Source organism: Siphateles boraxobius, unplaced genomic scaffold (genome assembly GCF_051911475.1).
Source record: "Siphateles boraxobius isolate OS27281-9 unplaced genomic scaffold, OSU_SipBor_1 19, whole genome shotgun sequence".
Classification (NCBI taxonomy): Eukaryota; Metazoa; Chordata; class Actinopteri; order Cypriniformes; family Leuciscidae; genus Siphateles; species Siphateles boraxobius.
This window is the reverse complement of record NW_027508799.1, coordinates 22,513,587-22,531,863: the sequence shown is the minus strand read 5'-3', so window position 1 is coordinate 22,531,863 and position 18,277 is coordinate 22,513,587. Positions and strand designations below refer to the sequence as shown.

At 36.9% G+C, this 18,277-nt stretch overlaps 1 protein-coding gene across 1 annotated transcript; it reads left to right on the top strand.

Annotated features, from left to right (window-relative positions):
- Positions 1-1,065: 1,065 nt before the first annotated feature.
- Positions 1,066-18,097, top strand: LOC143741831 (plexin-C1). Its single transcript, XM_077234306.1, has 15 exons — positions 1,066-2,072; positions 2,237-2,362; positions 4,403-4,537; positions 4,970-5,070; positions 5,194-5,299; positions 5,386-5,545; positions 7,812-7,923; positions 8,022-8,115; positions 9,961-9,999; positions 10,191-10,324; positions 10,421-10,600; positions 11,250-11,361; positions 16,884-17,063; positions 17,234-17,395; positions 17,499-18,097. Exons 1-15 carry the CDS (start codon positions 1,173-1,175, stop codon positions 17,634-17,636), a joined length of 2,679 nt encoding a protein of 892 aa, XP_077090421.1. The 5' UTR covers positions 1,066-1,172; the 3' UTR covers positions 17,637-18,097.
- The last annotated feature ends 180 nt before the right edge of the window (positions 18,098-18,277 follow it).

Here is an 18,277-nt window from a genome sequence, read left to right as displayed (position 1 = left end):
AACAGATCTGAATTGTTCTATATGTATCATCATCACATTTACTATGTTGTATACTAAAGATTCTACATTTTTAACAAACATAGCTGGTGTGCATAAAATTATAATATTTTACAATAGTGCCTTAATATTTCATACATTTTCATTCAATAACATAACATGTACAAGTGGGCAAATATCAGCCTAGTTCAGCTAGGCTATAATATTATTATTATTAGGCTGTTTTTGTTGTTATTATTATCATCATCATTATTATGCTAGAATGTGTTGCATGAACCGATGAGTTAAATGATTTTCAATGTAAAGAATTATGTTCTTATGTAGATGTGTTATATAGCCTACTTTCTTTCTGCATATAGGCTACTGTAAAATGAAGGCCTATGCTTTTTCTATCTTCTGCGAAGTGCGTGATATTTGTGTCCAGTAGGCTACGATATTTGTTTCATATTTATTTTCAAAGCCTTACATAGGAGTCAGGACACTAATACAAATGTTATTATTAAAGTTGTTATACAAACTAGGCTACGTGGAAAAAAAATCTTACTTCATAAAACCCCCTTCCTCTTAATGTCATCAAATAATCTCTAAAACAGTTAGGCCTATTCTACTTTTTAATTGTATGCTTCGGTATACAAATGAACGCAGATCTTTGTTCTTTTTTTTTTTTACGTTTCACTAAAGTAACTTTTTGTATAGATAAATGTTTCAGAAAGTAGGCTACAATTTCTCTGTATTTAGAACAGCCGATCCTCCTCTCACAGCACTGCTTTCACTTCCACTCACTTCAGCCACGGACGCGTCTGAGAGCAGATCATCCCTCATCCCTGTGACAAGATCTCACTATAGAAGCTACTGTCCAACTGCTCGTTCAGATATTTAAGATCAGAGTTATTTAAGTTTATAATAAATATAAAGTCTGGTGTCAATAAAATGATTTCAAGAGAGAGTGCCTACATACTTGTTCCTTGTAGGCACTCGTATTTTATGTAGGATTATGAAAAGTGTCTCATCATGAAATGGTATACTCTGTAACTTACAAAACAAGTCAGGAAGTCATCAAGCATCTTCAGATCCGCTGCTTTCACTTCCATTCACTTCAGTCGTGGACGCATCTGAGCGCAGTTGATCGCTGTGACAAGATCTCCAAACTTCAGCTGATCTCTCAGATATTTAAGATGAGAGGATACTTACTTGGAATACTTGTGGTCCCACTTTTGAAACATTGCATTTGCGGTGATGTGGTGAACTTTGATGGAGACATCAAGGACTTTGTAGTTGGTAAAAGTAAGTTGTTCGTTCTTACTGACCATCGACTACATCAGATGAGACTCGATCTTTCAGAGGAGAAGAGGAAGGACATCACTAATGCCACTCATCAATATAGAGTCAACATTCTAGTGCCTTTTGACGACAACGACACCCTGATAACCTGTGGGACCTTTAGAGATGGATATTGTGAAGTCCTTGATTTGAATGACATTACAAAGAGTATTTACGATCAAAGTATATCGGTAGGACCGAAACAGAATGATAAATCTGTTGCGTTCATAGCAGGTCCAAGTACCGATAGGTACCTTTTGGTTGGGAAAAAGGACGAAGAAACAAAACCTCAAGATCCGTATCCTGTTGTTAAATTGTGGAACACTTTACAGTCTCAAATTGGTGGGATTTTCAACATAGAAGAAGGATCAACACCCTCCATCCAGAGCACCGCTAGAGATGTGGAGTTTGTTGACGGATTCCAGAGAGTTTCATCGTTGTACTTATTTCTCAACGCACAGACTGACTCGGGGAGGAAAGTGCAAGTCCTGTGGATGGACAGCAATAAAAGAAAAAAGACAGAGCTCTTCGAATCCCTACAGTCTGCAACGATAGAGTGCTGCAATGATAAAGCTCGTCCAGTGCTCGTCGCCTCCACCGTTATTCCCTCAGGGAACGGTGTTATTTGGGCAGGAGTTTTCAGTGCGCAGGATCAGCAGGATCCGGAGAACACCGCGCTGGCTCTGTACGACATCAGTGCAGTTCGGGGCCGAGTGAAGGGTTTCTGCAATACGGGTGAAAAATGTGATTCTGAGGTTGGAAAATCAGCATTCATGTGCTCAAAATGTATATACTTTTTAAAACATTACGTAATTGTATTGGATTGAGTTATGAATGATAATTCTAATAGAAACGATGTTGCATGACAAAACTTAATTTCACTATTGACTAAAGTCATAATTTTATTTTTGCATTGCAGAGTGGTAGTAACCTTCAGCCGCTCTCTGTGGTGTTCAAGTACAGCTCAATGTCATCAGTGGCAGCAGTTAGAAGTGGATCCTGGATTGTGTTGTTCATAGGAACCAGTGATGGACAACTGATAAAGGTCTGTCTCATATTTTATTTTCACTCATTTCTGAAAAACCCTCCTCTGTAGATAAAATAAGGCTGTAAGTAAGATTTATGTTATTGTGTAATTTATGTTATTCACATGATCATGAAAATGGACTCTAGGTTTTAAAATGGTCATGACAATAAAATGATAGGCCTATAAACTGCAAACACAACAAGTAGTTTCTCTCCCACACTTAAGTATCTGTGGATTTGACCATTCATATATCCCATAACGAAACGTCTTAACCAGCATTCAACTCATAGGAACACTAATCTCTACAATGGGAACTGTTTTTAAAAAAACACATTATCTTCAGAAATATGAATCAGATTAGGAAAACTCATATTTAATGCATTATTACACAAAACAGAACTTGAAACATAGTTAATATAATAAAACATAATTATATAAATAACTATCACTCTGAGACCCGTCACTTTCAACTAATTCAATGGTGAGTACACTCAAAGTCTTTAGTACACTTCAATATGCTACAGACATACATTTATTGCTATTTTTCATGTATTGTTTTTATTATTATTGTGTTGTTAGTGGAATTGAAGAATTGAGTTTTTGTGACTCATTTTTACGAAGTGTTTAGGCATAATTCAAATGGGTTTTAGTGTAGTTGTATGCTGGACTGTATTGTGTTTTGGTATTGTTTTAAATTAGATTATATATTTAATTATATATATTCTGGCAAGCTCCTGGTGATTAATATGACATCATAAAACAACATGTATAATCATTTTATTATACAAATAGATAAATAGTGCTTTAAATTTCATGCCAACTACCCATATATTAAACCTTTATTTGGTTGGAATAAAATCAATGTAAAAAAAACAATGCGTAAAAGTGAATAAAAGTTAAGGAAATGAGGTATCTACAGTGCTTAAGATAAGTGAATACACCCATGCTAATGTTGACTAAAAAGAGGAATAAAAAATCATCTTTTGGAAAGTGATCTTAATTCCTTAATTAAAAAAATGAGGAAAAATCCAACCTTTAAGGACACCAGTTTTCTTTGTGAATGAATAATGTATCGTAAATAAATAAATGTTCTTCCTTAAAATACAGGGTGCATGAGTTACACCCTATGTTAAATTCCCATACAGGCAGGCAGATTTTTATTATTAAAGGCCAGTTGTTTCATGGATCCAGGATAAAGTTCCCTTGGCCTTTGGAATTAAAAAAGCCCCACATCATCACATACCCTTTACCGTACCTAGAGATTGGCATGGGGCACTTTCCATAAGATCATCTCTCAATGCAAATCAAACCAGCTATTAGGCTAACTTAAAAAAAAAAGCCAATCTCTAGGTATGGTGAAGGGTATGTAATGATGTGGGGATATTTTAATTCCAAAGGCCAAGGGAAATTTATTAGGATGCATAGTATCCTGGATTCATGAAATAACTGGCCTTTAAAAATAAAAATCTGCCTTCCTCTATGGGAATTTAACATAGGGGTGTACTGACTTATGCACCGTGTATTTTAAGGAAGAACATTTATTTATTTCCGATACATTATACATTCACAAAGAAAATTGGTGTCCGTAAAGGTTGGATTTTTCCTTATTTTTTTAATTAAGGCATTAAGATCAATTTCCAAAAGATGATTTTTTTAGTCAACTTTAGCATGGGTGTATTTACTTATGCTAAGCACTGTATGTGGGGTAAAAAAAAATTATCCAAAAAATAATATTTTTAATAGGACCTACACACAGAAACTTGGAGAAATAAATGAATTAATATAAGCAATGCCAATGACTATTGCTCATATTTTCACTCTGAATCTCTTTTTGTGTCTTTATGTTAACAGTCTGTTTTAGTTTCTGTTAGATCTGTTTTATAGTTTTTTAACTTAAGTTTCTGCATTTCTGAAAAACGGTGAAATCTGTGAATAATCATACGGTGATAGGTACTCGATATCTTAGTGACATGAATAAATTACATGAATAAAGCATCACAATCATATAATGATTTGATTTGAGTAAAGTTTGGATAATGATGCGGTTTGTATTTTTAGCTTATGTTGGATGAGAAATTCACACCAGGCTGTCCAATAGTGCTGTACAAATCTGATGATGAACGAGCAGTGCTTCCCAGAATGCACTTTGTTCCAGTAGATTTCAAATATATCTACATCGCTCTGAGGAAAGAGGTGAGGTCTAAAACTGTACAGTTAATAAAAAGTGATACTCAACATTAAAAATATATATTTTTAACCTGTTGTTTCTTCATGCTTGACAAAATCTGTGAAGCATGTGGACTTTTGCACCTTTTCACGATTTCATGATGCTGCATTTACACAATTATTAACTTTAAATATAGCCATTTTAAAAAATCAATTGTAATGTACATTTATATCACTGTACCTTACGTTATATTATCCTGACATTAAATTAAGAAACTATCTAACACTGGTGCAATGAGTTTTACTAGAGCTGCTGAGGGAACGACTGTAACTGACAACAAATTTCTTCTGACTGCTGTAATCAACATCATCTGGGTTTTTTTTTTTCTTTCATTTTGAAAAGTAATGGGAACGCAACAGTGGATGTTTTCTTGCTTTCTGCTCATGTTTTTGATGTAGATAAGAAGGGTGTCTGTGGTTCAGTGTGCTAAATACAGCTCTCTGAAAGACTGCAGAGCTGCTCTGGATCCTCTCTGCGGCTGGTGTGTGAACACACAGAGGTCAGATTCATATCTGTTGCACTTGTAAAGAATTTATTAAGTATATATGCTAGCAACTCAGTAACATGGCCAACATGATGCAACCTGGCATAACAACTCTAAATTATATTTTTGCTTGTCTAGATGCTCGAACCAGGACGAATGTTCAAAATGGATGTCCACCCCAAAAAACTCACTTCAGGAACCTCTAGTTTCTTTTCAGGCTTGGGATGACAAATCTTCCAGAAAGGTAGAATTATATTTGTTTGAAATATAACTATTTTTCATTCCTCATTAGCAATTCCAATTGACATATCAATACCCTCTGCTACACAGGTTACGCTACATCTTGCCTTGAGTCTGGAGAGCACAGGAAATCCCGCCTTCTCATGTTCCTTCACCACAGGAAGTGTGAATCTGTGTGACGGGTCTGATCTGACTGCAGTTTTCCCAAACTGCTCCTGTAGATTTACAGACCAACTACTTTATACTGGAGGTTGGTTTTCTGTCAGTGCATTGGATTGGTGTAGTTGTTTGCTTAATTGTACTGAATGTGCACTTGTACTTCTGTCACGAACTGCTCAGAGAAAAGAGGGTGGAGGATCCAAATGCAGTATTTATTGTACAGGGTAATTGTACAAAGACGTAATCCACAGTACAGGCAAGGTCAAACACAGATAGGCAGCCCATACATACAAACAAACACAACAAGGCAGGGAACACAGGTAAAAGAAGAAAACCAAAACCAAGAGACATGAAACCAGGGAGAATGATCGGAATTGCAGTGTAACACTAAACAAGACAATGAACAAGAAAACCAGGCTTATATGGGATGAGTTAAACAAGTTAATGAGATACAGGTGAATGTGATAATGGATGAAGAGTCCGGGCAGTGAGTTATGGGAGATGTAGTTTGTGAGGGAATGACAATAGTCTGATGTGGAGTGATCTGGTGACTCTCAAGGGCACTGCTGCTGGTGAACTTTACAACTTCATATTTTAAAAGTATATTTTTAAAATATATATATGTATTAACGAGAGTACACTTCTATGACTAAACACTTGCCACACTTAAGTACACTTAAAAAGTGCAATTCGTAATAATGTCAAATTAAAAAAAAAATACTTTCAAGTATATTTTAAATCATTGTTTTAATAAGTCAAGTACTTGATTTAAATTTGAACTGTAGTGTCATTCAATGCGTTAATATATTTTAAATGTACTAAATTGCAACCTCATCATTGCAAATGTATAATTACAAATATATTTAAAGAGCTACATGACATACAAGTTTCAATAGAAATGGCATAGCCTTTTAATTTAGCATATTTCAGACAATAGGAGTAATTATGACATTATGAATACTTAAATGGATAGTGCACCCAAAAATAAAAATTCTTTCCCCTTGACTTCCATAGTATTTTATTTCTCCATATTATGGAAGTCAATGGGATCCATCAACTGTTTGGTTAACCATATCTTCAAAATATCATCTTTTGTGTTTATATAGTGTGTTTATACAATTTATACAGGTTTGGAACAACTTGAGGGTGAGTAACGGATGACAGAATTTTAATTTTTGGGTGAACTATCCCTTTGTTAAAATTCATTTTAATTGCATTTAATATCAACTTAATTTAAAAATTATTTTCATTTAATTGCAAATAACATGCAATTAATGTCGGAAAACATTATATTTAGTTTGTAGTTTTGCACACAAGTATATTTCTATATACTATATATTATATAGTACTCTTTTTAAAAGAATGCTAAAGTATTGTAAAGGATATTACTATATCTTATTTTTTAATGTAGAATTAAGCTGTGAATATGAGAGATTTCTGATTCATTAGCTGCTAAAGGTAATTCACTGGAAGAGTAACAAAGTTCAGGAAATTGTTAAAATATTTGTGCAACAAACCAGTGAGTGAGTATATGCTTACAATAAATAAATTAAGATAATGTTATAACAAATTCCAGTTCACAATATCAAGATATTTTGCAAGATTAAGCATAACAGACTGTTTTTGTACAACTAAAGTAACTGGAAGTGTATGACACCAGAAGCCATGCACATTCAAAGTTAAATATGGCTGCTTCTGCTAGATTAAAATAAGGCGGATAAAAGACAATTAGCACAAGAGATTGCCAAATAACAGATCAAGAAAGTGTAAATACACAATATCAGACTCAAATCAGCAATACATAACCTATGATGACAACATACAAAAAATATGCTATATTCCAAAATTGCCTGCACTACTACAGTAAATTACATCTTTTTTTTCCTAGTCATTTTTCCTATAATCTGTGTGTTTAAAAAAAAAAAAAAAAATTAAACTCAGGGACTTGTAAAATTGAATTAGTAATATGTGTGTCTGTTCGGCTGTAGGGAGGAAAGTTATGTCTAAATGATATGACCACAGAGCACCCGCACAAGAAATGTCTTCCACGAGTTATTTCCTCTCACTTTCTCAGTAACCGTAACCATAAGCCTCAAGTCATGACACCTCTGAAGCAGCAAAAAAAAAAAAGAGACAAGACTGAGCTGATCCAATATAGTAGGCCTATATCTTGCATGCAATGTACTGTAAGCCACTTTGGAGTCAAATGTCTGGCAAATGCATGCAGTAAATATAAATGTGAGAATCCTGACTCCTGATCAAACTTCTGTTGTTTTTTTGTGTGATGACTAACTCTTTCCAGAAAGCCACCTAATAATTTTTAAAATCTAATTCTGATTTCTTTGTAATCCATTCAGATTTAAATGTCTCAGCTATAGTTGCTGTTGAGGATCAGAAGGTCACAGAGACACTGACACTGAGGAACTGCTCGAATATCACTAATAATTCACCAAATCCTTCATATACACAGTAAGAACTGCACCACCTAAAAGAGATTATTTCATTCTCCAAAATGCCATAAAGTGTTTTAACACATTTCAGTCACATTTGACATTAAATAAATGCAGGTGTGTGCAGTGTGTATCATCTGGGTGTCAGTGGTTCTTTTCCTCTCAGCATTGTGATTGGAAACATGGACCTGGACCACAGTTACACGCACAGGTGAGACCATGTTTAACCAAACTATTCTATGCAGTATTTGTTTATTGAGAAATAACAATTATCTTCATAAAAAGTCAAGATGATTAAGTTGAAATTAATGAATTAATTAAGCACTAAGTGAAAATAGCAGTATTTCCTTTGCAATAGGGGTAAATAGTAGTTAGCAGAGGTGGGAGTGAGTCACACATGTCCAAGTCTTAAGAAAGTCTCAAGTCCCTACCATCAAATCTCAAGCAAGTCTAAGTCGCAGTACACACAACCAAGTCCAGTCAATTCAGTGGTTCACTTCAAGCAAGTCAAGTCGAGTCCTGCTAAGGGTCAAGTCGAAGTCAAGTTACAAAAAAAAAACAGAATTTTTTTTTATATTGGCCTCAACCTTATTTATTTTTCCCTCAGAAATGATTACCTTTTTTATACATTTAAATTATAATATTGATAATATTTAAATAATTTATTATAGCATGCATTTATGATTATCAAAATTTTGGAATTATTATTATTATAATAACAATTATACGAAAAATGTTGAAGATAAAACTTTTTGAAGGTAAATTCACAAGTGTGATGCATTAATTATATTGTTTTTATAGTAAATGTCATATGTTTAATTTTGCTTATATATTTTTTTATAAGACATTGACTTTCCCATTAAGAGTCAATATTTGACCCCTTAAATTGATTTCCAGGGGCATTTTTTTTCGAACCATGCATTTACCCTGCAATTACAACACCATAAATAATGTTATGAGATTAATGATTTAAATATAATAATTTTAATATTTGAAAAAATTAGATGCTAAAAAATAATAAATTATATTTTTTTAATTTTGGAACTAAAACCGCCAATAGGTGGTGCTAATCACTGTCTTAATGTACGACTCATAGAAGCATTCATTCAACTGATTCGCTCAAAATGGCAGATTCATCCTGGAACTAAGCAATATAGGTCACTGAATCACAAAAACCCTGGATTTTGTTTGGAACTATTATTATTGGAGAAATAGAATATTTACAATATCAAGTCTAAAATGTCAAATCACAATATTCACTCTTTGTTTACTGAACTGTTGTAGGCTAAAAATCATTATCACATTTGCAATTTTGCCAATATTCTGGAAATATTTTTTAATATCATATGTTATAAATGAAAAAATAACTCAGCCTGCTAGGGCCATTTTTTTCCACCACATCTTGAATTTTGGGTCCATATAATTCTGCTTGCATTTTGCCAACCAAACCCCGCCCTGATAACATCTGACCCTGCTTCAAGAGAAACATAAAACATGACAAAACATCATTAACAGTTTTCTATGGTGTTTTTCGTCATTGGAAAGAGTGACATATTTGGCTTTAAAGCACGTTCTAAAATTTGCGACTGTCTCCCATCTCTGGTAGTTAGATGCTAATTATAGCCTACTTATAGTACAAATAATGACAGATACTATTTGCACCTCAGTGCATTGTAGTTTAGGCTACTATAAACAAGTAGCCTATACAATAACACTTTTTAAATATTTTCTTGATTTTTATTTAAAATAAATGCCTCTCCGAGTTGACATGCGATGGGAAAAAGGAGAAAAATTTATTCAGAAAAAGACGCCACCACTTCTGTCATCAGCACAATATTTTTTGGTCTGGCTCAACCAGAAAATGGTGGCCAGATTTAGTATAAATGGCCAAGAAGACAGGCTATTTGCACTTAATTCATTGTTGATAGCAGAAATATCATTGTGTTGATTGAAGCGAAGTCAGGAAGTAAATGAATCGCTCAGTTCTCTCTCTCTCTCTCTCTCTCTCTCTCTCTCTCTCTCTCTCTCTCTCTCTCTCTCTCTCTCTACTTTTTAGGATGCATGTAAAGATCTATTCTCTAACATGGATTACAAAGTAAGTGTCATACTGCGTGCTGAGGATTTTGTTTTTATAAGCAACATATGCCATGTAAAATGTTCTTTAAAATACTTTGTTGCATCTCAAAACAAAATGTTCAATTACTAATACTGTGCTTTATAATGGATTTGTTTCCCTGTGTCTTTGTCTATGATGTTTTAAATGAGCCCACCATTTGTGTCCTATAGGAGCCAGAGATTCTCTCTCTAGAGCCCAACAAGGTTTCTTTCCATGGCAGAAACAACGTTTTATTAAGAGGAAGAAACCTGGAATCTGTCACTAAAATCCATATTCAAGGGGATCTGGACTGTATTCCTAAAGAGTGAGATTCTGTGTGTTTGTGTTTAGTTGTATTTATGAATGTGTGTAGATTGAGATAAATGATATTGTATATCTGTGCATGAATGTTTCTCCTCAGATCTCCAGTGTTTAATCGCTCCAGAGATACTTTAAGGTTCCACATTCCTCCCAGTGGAACTAAAGGAACAGGGAAAGTGTGTGTTGTTACTCCTGACGACCGTTGTCATGGTAACAGTATCATCACTTACAGTTCTCAGCCCAGTTGCACAGGAATACAGCCCACAGTCTCCTGGTGGAGGTAAGAGCTTTCAGACCACTGGCAGATCAGCTTTCCCACACGGATTTTTGTTTTTCTATTATTGTAGTGACTTTTATTGACTTCAGTTATGTATATTATAATCAGTGCTGAAATTGGGGGTGGGGGGGGGATGACTGAGTCCAGGGAGTAAATTTCAAGGAGGAACGGAGTTCCAGTTCAAAATGTAGATGATTTCCCTCTTTTATAGCCTCCAAATGCTGTGCAAATTTCATAGTGGGATTTTCTGCATCATCTATGGTTTAAAATGTTAAAATATGTCCCCAAAGGGTCGCCCCAGTGAATGTCAGGAATTTCCACCACTGATATAATTATTTTAGTTATTCAGATATTTTCTGTCCCATATCCCTCTCATAAATCTTTCTCTAAAAATACCTTTTTAGAATGATTATGAAGTCAATATTTGTTTTCATATCTGCATGGTATTTGGTCACCACAATGTACAATTTTTATATAAATATTGTACATTATTCAATATATATATATATATATATATATATATATATATATTATACTTTGTAATATATTTGCATTATTTATATAGTTTTATTTTATACCATATAGACTTTCCCCTTCCCTGAATCTGTAGGTTTCTTTTTGATTAGATTGTTTTGAATATGTCTTCATGCAGTGGTGGACGGAAGATTAATGTTCAGGGGAGCAATATGGAATTTGTGGAATCAGTTATTTTCCATAATTCTGCTCCAAAACGGCTCCAAACACAATACAACCTGAGCTCAGGGGTAAGACATGCTTATTACTCTTGCATTCGGCTAAAAGTGAGCTTTACCCTCAAAAAGCACCCAGTCTAGCAGCTTACAGAACTTTATCTTACATATGGAGATCAACATCCTTACAAAAAATAAGTATACTTCAAGTTAATTTTATTTAAAAAAAAAAGTAAAATCTTTAAAAAATGTTTTAAAGTTAAGAGTATATTTTTAAGTATACTATATGTAGTAAGAATACTAATATAAATGTACTCGTAATACACTTGTAAGTGTATTATTTTAATACTACTTGTGACTAAATTGGCCCACTTTTCAGTATATAAAATTATATTTTAAGTATACTTTAAGTGTAATAATAGTAATAAACTTTGAGTACACAACTAGTTTACAACTAAGATTTTCATTACTGCAACTATACTACAAGTGAACATATGTATACTGACTGATAGTTTACTAGTTAAATACTTGTAGAACATATTCAAGTTTATGAAAGTACACTTTGTAGTACACTCTCAGTAAACTACTAGTTTAGTAATTTTATACTGTATTATACTTGCAAGTTTTCTTTAAAAAGTGAACACAGTTCCCTTTCAGTCGGTCATGTTCGACATGATTGGGATCCCTTCAGAGAGTCCTATCATCTTTGAGTATTTACAGAACGAGCCAATGCACATTGGCGTGTGAGATTTGCATCTTGCGCCCCACAGTGCAGGTAAACACGGAAGCGGATGAACGCACCTTTTGTCTTTCACTTCAGAGCCGAGTTTCCTGTTTGTCTCTGAGTACACAGACTGTCAAAGCTACGTTGAAGACTCTTCTTTTCCTCTCCAGTTCAGTGTTGGTGTGACGGTGTGATCAGTGAGTGGCCGCGAGCATTACAGCTCAAACAAACTGCTGTTATCACAGCAAGAGAGCATCTTGTGTCGTTTCGGTGGGTGTTCCCTGTGAGAGTGGTCTGCACTATCACTGCACACTGAGGTCATTCCCTGGGTGCCTCAGCACTGTATGAGAGTCACAAAAAGAGTTATTTCTTCACGAAAGAGCAACACAGGCATGACACTGCGTCCTTTCCAGGATGTCATTACGCCTGTGAGTTTCTGGGTGCGGTCGTTCCCTGGCGCCTGCAGATGGCCACAATAGTTTCCTCTCGTGTTTGGGCATTCAGCATGCTGAGACTCCTTTTGTGAATAGTTCATGTTCTTACTGTGGGAACATGACTATTGACCTGACATGACCTGACATTACTACTGTGCTTAGATCAAGACTCGCTTACCTCAAGGGAGGTGCAGTCCCCTCGCCTATGCCCGAACTAGTGCTTATTATGGTCCCCAGAATAAGGCTATTTCGGCGCTTAGTCAGGGTGATCTGAGGATCACCGTGAGGGCTTCCCAGGCGAGGCAATCTCCATGGGCCCCTCACGCCTCAGAGCCACAGCAGCCGGTGGAGCCTCCAAAGGAACGCACTGGTCCTTCACATGGACGACCAGTCGTTTCCTTTGGGGCCCCAGCTGACGATCAGATCTCAGTCGCAGCATTGGAGGAGTAGCTTCTGGAGATGACGACTTGGTTGCGTTGCCCCCTTTGGGGAGTATACCGTTGCCCGAATCGGATCCAGAATGGGCGGCAATGCTTTCCCGGGCCGCAGAGAAGGTCGGGCTTGTGTGGGACTCTCCACCACGTCCCGAACCGTCTCGGTTGGATGATTGGTTTCTGGTGCCATTCTTCCCGGAGGTGCATGAGGAGCTCACTAGGACGTGGACGGTGCCGTTTAGCGCCAGAAGCCGTCCTAGTGGCTCCTCCCTCCTCATCACCCTCGATGGTCGGAGCAGCTAAGAGGTATGTGGATATCCCGCCAGTGGAGTGTACTATGGACTATGCATAGTCCATAGTACACTCTATGGACTATGTCCGGCATCCGCTGCCTCTTGGCGGGGTAATCCACCCGGCCGCAGACCCTCCGCCCGCTGTTCCGGACGCACACAAGAGGCCTCCACACACTCACTCTGCCCTTCGACGGAAGCAGGTACGTGTTGCACTACACTCTCAGACCCCACATCTACCAGAAAGACTCAGAAGGCGAGATGATTTCACAAGGACATTTATTCATTAAAGACCAGAAAATGAAAAAAAAAATATTGGATGGTTAAAGACTCTGCATATCCTGCCTGAAGATGAAGGCAGGGGCGCAGCCGACCCCCGGGGAAGTATTAGATAGTGATTGGATAGAAAAGAAAGTAATGAATGACGTAACATTGAGTCTTCCTGGCAGAACTTCACGCTAAAGCTTTCATTTCGGCCTGCTATGCCATCCGAGTCGGGTCCCTGCGTTCCGCCACACTGCCCCATGTCTGTGGTGCCGTTGGTCCCTCTTGCACAGTGTCTGGGAGCCTTGGTAATGCTCCCCAGCCCGTCTCGCTGGGTCATCCGTACTATCAGACTCAGCTATGCGATTCAGTTCGCCCAGCGCCCCCCAGCATTCAGTTCACCCGCATTCTTGCGGACAATACCCCTGTGCTCAGGGCAGACATCGCAGTCCTCCTGGCGAAGGATGCAATCAAGCTGGTCCCTCCAGCCGATATGAATTCAGGCTTCTACAGCCCATACTTCATTATACACAAGATGGGTGAGTGGGTTACGATCAACCTGAAGGACGCGTACTTTCAGGACGCGTCTCGATTCTCCCTCGACACAGACCGTTTCTTCGCTTTGCGTTCGAGGGGCAGGCATATCACCACAAGGTCTTACCCTTCGGGCTGGCCAAGTCACCCCGTATCTTCACGGAAGTCGCTGAGGTGGCCATTGCTCCCATGTACGAGCGTCACTGTCGCCAAACTCTCAGCCCGTGGTCAGACCCTTAGTTTCTATGGGCAGCTGTTCCCCTAGAACACATGTCCAGGCATGTTGTGGCCACCACGGATCCCTATGCCACCGGCTGGTGGGCCACGTACAACGGGCATGCAGCCATGTCCTACTAGGGAGTCAGAAGCATCCGAAGTCGCTTCGTGCCATTCATATTCCGGGCCTCCTAGGATTTGTCTCTGATCCTTTCGGCTCTAAGGAGATCACCCTTTGAGACTTTGCACTCAGCTGAGTTAAAAATTCTGTCCTGTAAGACAGTACTCCTGGTTGCATTGGCCTCCATCAAGAGGGTAGGGGACCTGCATGCATTTGCGGTCAATGAAAATCGTGCCTAGAATTCGGCCTGGTTAACTCTCACGTGATCCTGAGACCCGGCCCGGATATGTGCCCAAGGTTCCTACCACTCCCTTCCAGGACCAGGTGGTGAACCTGCAAGCTCTGCCCTCGGAGGTGGCAGACCCATTCCTGGCTTTTCTCTGTTCCCTTCGTGCTCTGCGCCTATACGTGGACAGAACGCAAAGCCTCAGGACCTCAGACCAGCTCTTCTTCAGTTACGGAGGCCAACAGAAGGCTGTCTGTATGAAGTCTGAGAAGTTTGCTCAGGGCATTGGAAATGGCAGCAACCGTGGCGTTTTCCATAGGTATCCCAATTACGGGATTACTGAAAGGGAACGTCTCGGTTACGTATGTAACCCTCGTTCCCTGAAGGAGGAAACAGGAGACATTACGTCCCATCGCAACGGTTTCTGACCATCGCTGTACGGCTGTCACAATCTCGAAACAAAAGTTGCGTGCATCAGCTTCCGTGCTTATACCCGCGCTGCGGGGCAGGGCACGAGATGCAAATTTTTCTGAATTGCTAAAACATGCATAAAACATTTCTCAAAACAGTCACCCACTTCTCAAAACCTTAAAGACAAAACCAAATCTTCAAACTACATTCAGAGACTGACTCTTCGGGCAAAATCAAACAATTGCCTCAGAACCATTTTATCTGTGCTCAAAATAAAACAACGCATTTAGATCATACATACTGTGGGTCAATATTATAAACACTACAGATCATTTATTAGACACTACATCAAAAAATTAAGAAAACAGAATCCAAAGCATGCAGTCACAGAAAAAAAGTATAATGTAACTAACAAAGTAAACTAATTTTGCAATCATGCAAAAAAAGTATAGGTAATCGCAACTTACAGTAGTAAGGTTAATATACTGTATGTATGCGCTGCAGATATAGTATTGTACTGAAAATTGAATAGTAGGCCTATTGAATGTCTGTATACCGGTATTCAGCACTTGCATACTCTAAAAATACAGTAACCCAACTGCAAAAGCCAAAAAGGTAAACACAATGTTAAAGTAAACTCAAAAGAGTTGTGCAATTGCAAAATCAAAGTCAATCAGAGATTAATTCTGCCTCAGCATCACGTCTTCATGTATGCAATGTATACATTGTTCTGACATACTGTACGCTCACATTGCACATGAAGGGTAAAATAGATCCTTAAATGCTTTCAAACTCAAAAGACCCATCATCCTTTTATAAAGCATATAAGATGTGTTTAACTTTTGCCTGCCTGTGGTTAGCGTTTTGAAATATTAGTGTATCACAGTGCAAAATGTGTTTTAGTGAGTGAGAATGTGTTTAGAGTTTTGCAAAAAGAGTGCATTAATTTTGCAAACAGTGTTTTAAATACCTGAACTTTTTTATGTATTACAGAAAGAGTGATTTCTTCGACAAATTGGTTTAGGCTATTGAGAATTTGGTTTAGAGAATGGGGTTTAGGTGTTTTAGCAATCAGAAAAACTGTAACTACCTGAACGTGTTTAATGTTTTTCAGAAAGAGTGATTTATTTGACAAATTGGTTTGGGCTATTGAGAATTTGGTTAAGAGAATGAGCTTTAGTGTTTTAGCGATTCAGAAAAACTGTAACATCATACTTATAGTTTACTCTTCATATATTATTTTTGCACTTTAAGTATACTACTATATTCCTAGGTATTAATTTTTATACTCAAAATATATCTTTAATTGTACTTTAAGTAGATTTGAAGTAAATTCCTATGGAAACTACTTGGGGACTACACAAAAATTCACATACTCAGAATTAGGAATATATTTGTTTTCTTTATGAATCAATACTTTCAAACAATGCAAGTTTATAAGACAGTATGTAAATCTATGTGCAAAAAGTTTTTAATAGGCTACTCAATCAAAAGAGTAAACATACAAACCAAGTATACTTAGAATACTTCATAATACTTTCAAGTATATCTCGATCAAAAGATTGAGTACAATTATAGGCCAAATATTCTCAGAATTGTATAAGTACAAGTCAGTACAAGTCAAATATATTTAAGTGTAATTTTAAGTATATTTCTGAGAAGTACAAAAAATTAGACTAAAAGTATACTTTCTTATTTTAAGTTAAAGAAGTATAAACCTGAAGCACACTTGAATATTTTTTTTGTAAGGGAGGTCAAACAGCCGAATTTACACATATAGTACTAATTTTGTCAGAGTGTTTCATTACTTTACTGCAAGTGTAATTGTTAAATGTACTTCATTGACTGCCAAAATGTATTAATTCAAAATAAATTTTATTTATAGTATTCACAGCTGACATGTAAGTTCATTTAGCCATATTTTCATTGTCTGTCTTTCTCAGGATGTGTGGTTTCACTCACCAGAAAATAATAATTATTATGGTAGTAGTAGTAGTCTTTCGTTTAGATTGAATGTTGGGAACTCCACTGTGGACTGTGAGCATTTGTTCTACGAACTTGATCCAAGATTCACTTTATTCACCACCTTACAGTTGGGCAATGATCTACAGGTGAACATCAAGGTGAGTTTAGTGACAGTGACTTAAACATCAGTGTACAGTCTGCATGTTTTGGTATGTGTGCCTACATTTACTGGCCCCTGGTCTCAGTAAATATTATTTTGTGCAGTCAGTGTTTTTGCACATCAGCATGTGAATCTCAACCTCCACACCATCTTACCTCTCTTTCTCAGAAAATGGTAGATGCATTGAATTTGAGTTTAAGTGAGGTAAATGTTACGGGTCTACAGGGAGATCAGCAGTATCATTGTGTTTTGGAGAACATTGAGTCCAAGGCCGTCATCTGTAATATTAAAGGAGAATCAGGAGCCGTCACAGCAGTGGACTCACTCAATGTAAGTCTGGGGGGGGGGGGGGGGGGGGGTCTCTTGACTGTTAAGTTTAATACAAATCTAATGAGTTTTCATGAGTACATAATTTCTCTTATTGTCATTTCAGATTCGCGTTGGGAAAAAAATTATTTTTAGGACGGGTGACCGTCCAGCGTATTTGGTGTTTTTTTCCATAGTATTTTCTCTAATATGCTTATTCTTTATTCTTATCTTTTGCATTTTGATATCAATTTTTCGAGTGTAACACTATCCAATCTGTTTGTTCTATTCAATGGCCACTGCAATTCAGATACACACAAACACACAGCCTTTATAATTAAAATGATGCTGTTAAATCCTGTTTATACCTAGTCAGAGATCACCACAGTAATAGTATTCTTATATAATTTCTCACCCTTCTGATCTTGTCAGATACTGTGGAGCTGTTCTCCAGACAGAAGGTGGCGCTTTACACTCACTTATTATAACACACCGTAAAAACAGTCATTCAAAGTTCCTACAGAGAGGACAAGTCTGCTATTTAGTACTGTAGAACAATTATTTTAGTAGAAGGCTTTGAGTGTATATTTTTCATTGTATCATTTTCACTGTACCTACACAATTCCATTGTTCTCTTATTAATCTTATTTTCATAGATGTAATAAGTATACTGCAAAACACAGTGTAATACAAATAAACATTTTACAATGCTTTTCTACAAGTCCATTTCAGATTACTACTACAGTTATAGGCCTTATCTCAGCTATTAATTGCAATATAATTATACTTTATTTCTAAATATTGAGCAATTTATACAGAAATGTTTGCCTAAATAAATCAGTGCCTATCTTTAAAAATTTCACAAAATGGAAAGATTCCTACTAAGAGGAGGAAAAAGAACACAAA

Bases quoted from the DNA above. Each gene is read 5' to 3' on its own strand.
- LOC143741831 (XM_077234306.1), top strand. From the start codon at position 1,173: ATGAGAGGATACTTACTTGGAATACTTGTGGTCCCACTTTTGAAACAT. The intron at 11,362-16,883 runs GTAAGACATGCT...TGTCTTTCTCAG, and splicing joins AATACAACCTGAGCTCAGGG to GATGTGTGGTTTCACTCACC. The intron at 17,396-17,498 runs GTAAGTCTGGGG...TTGTCATTTCAG, and splicing joins CAGCAGTGGACTCACTCAAT to ATTCGCGTTGGGAAAAAAAT.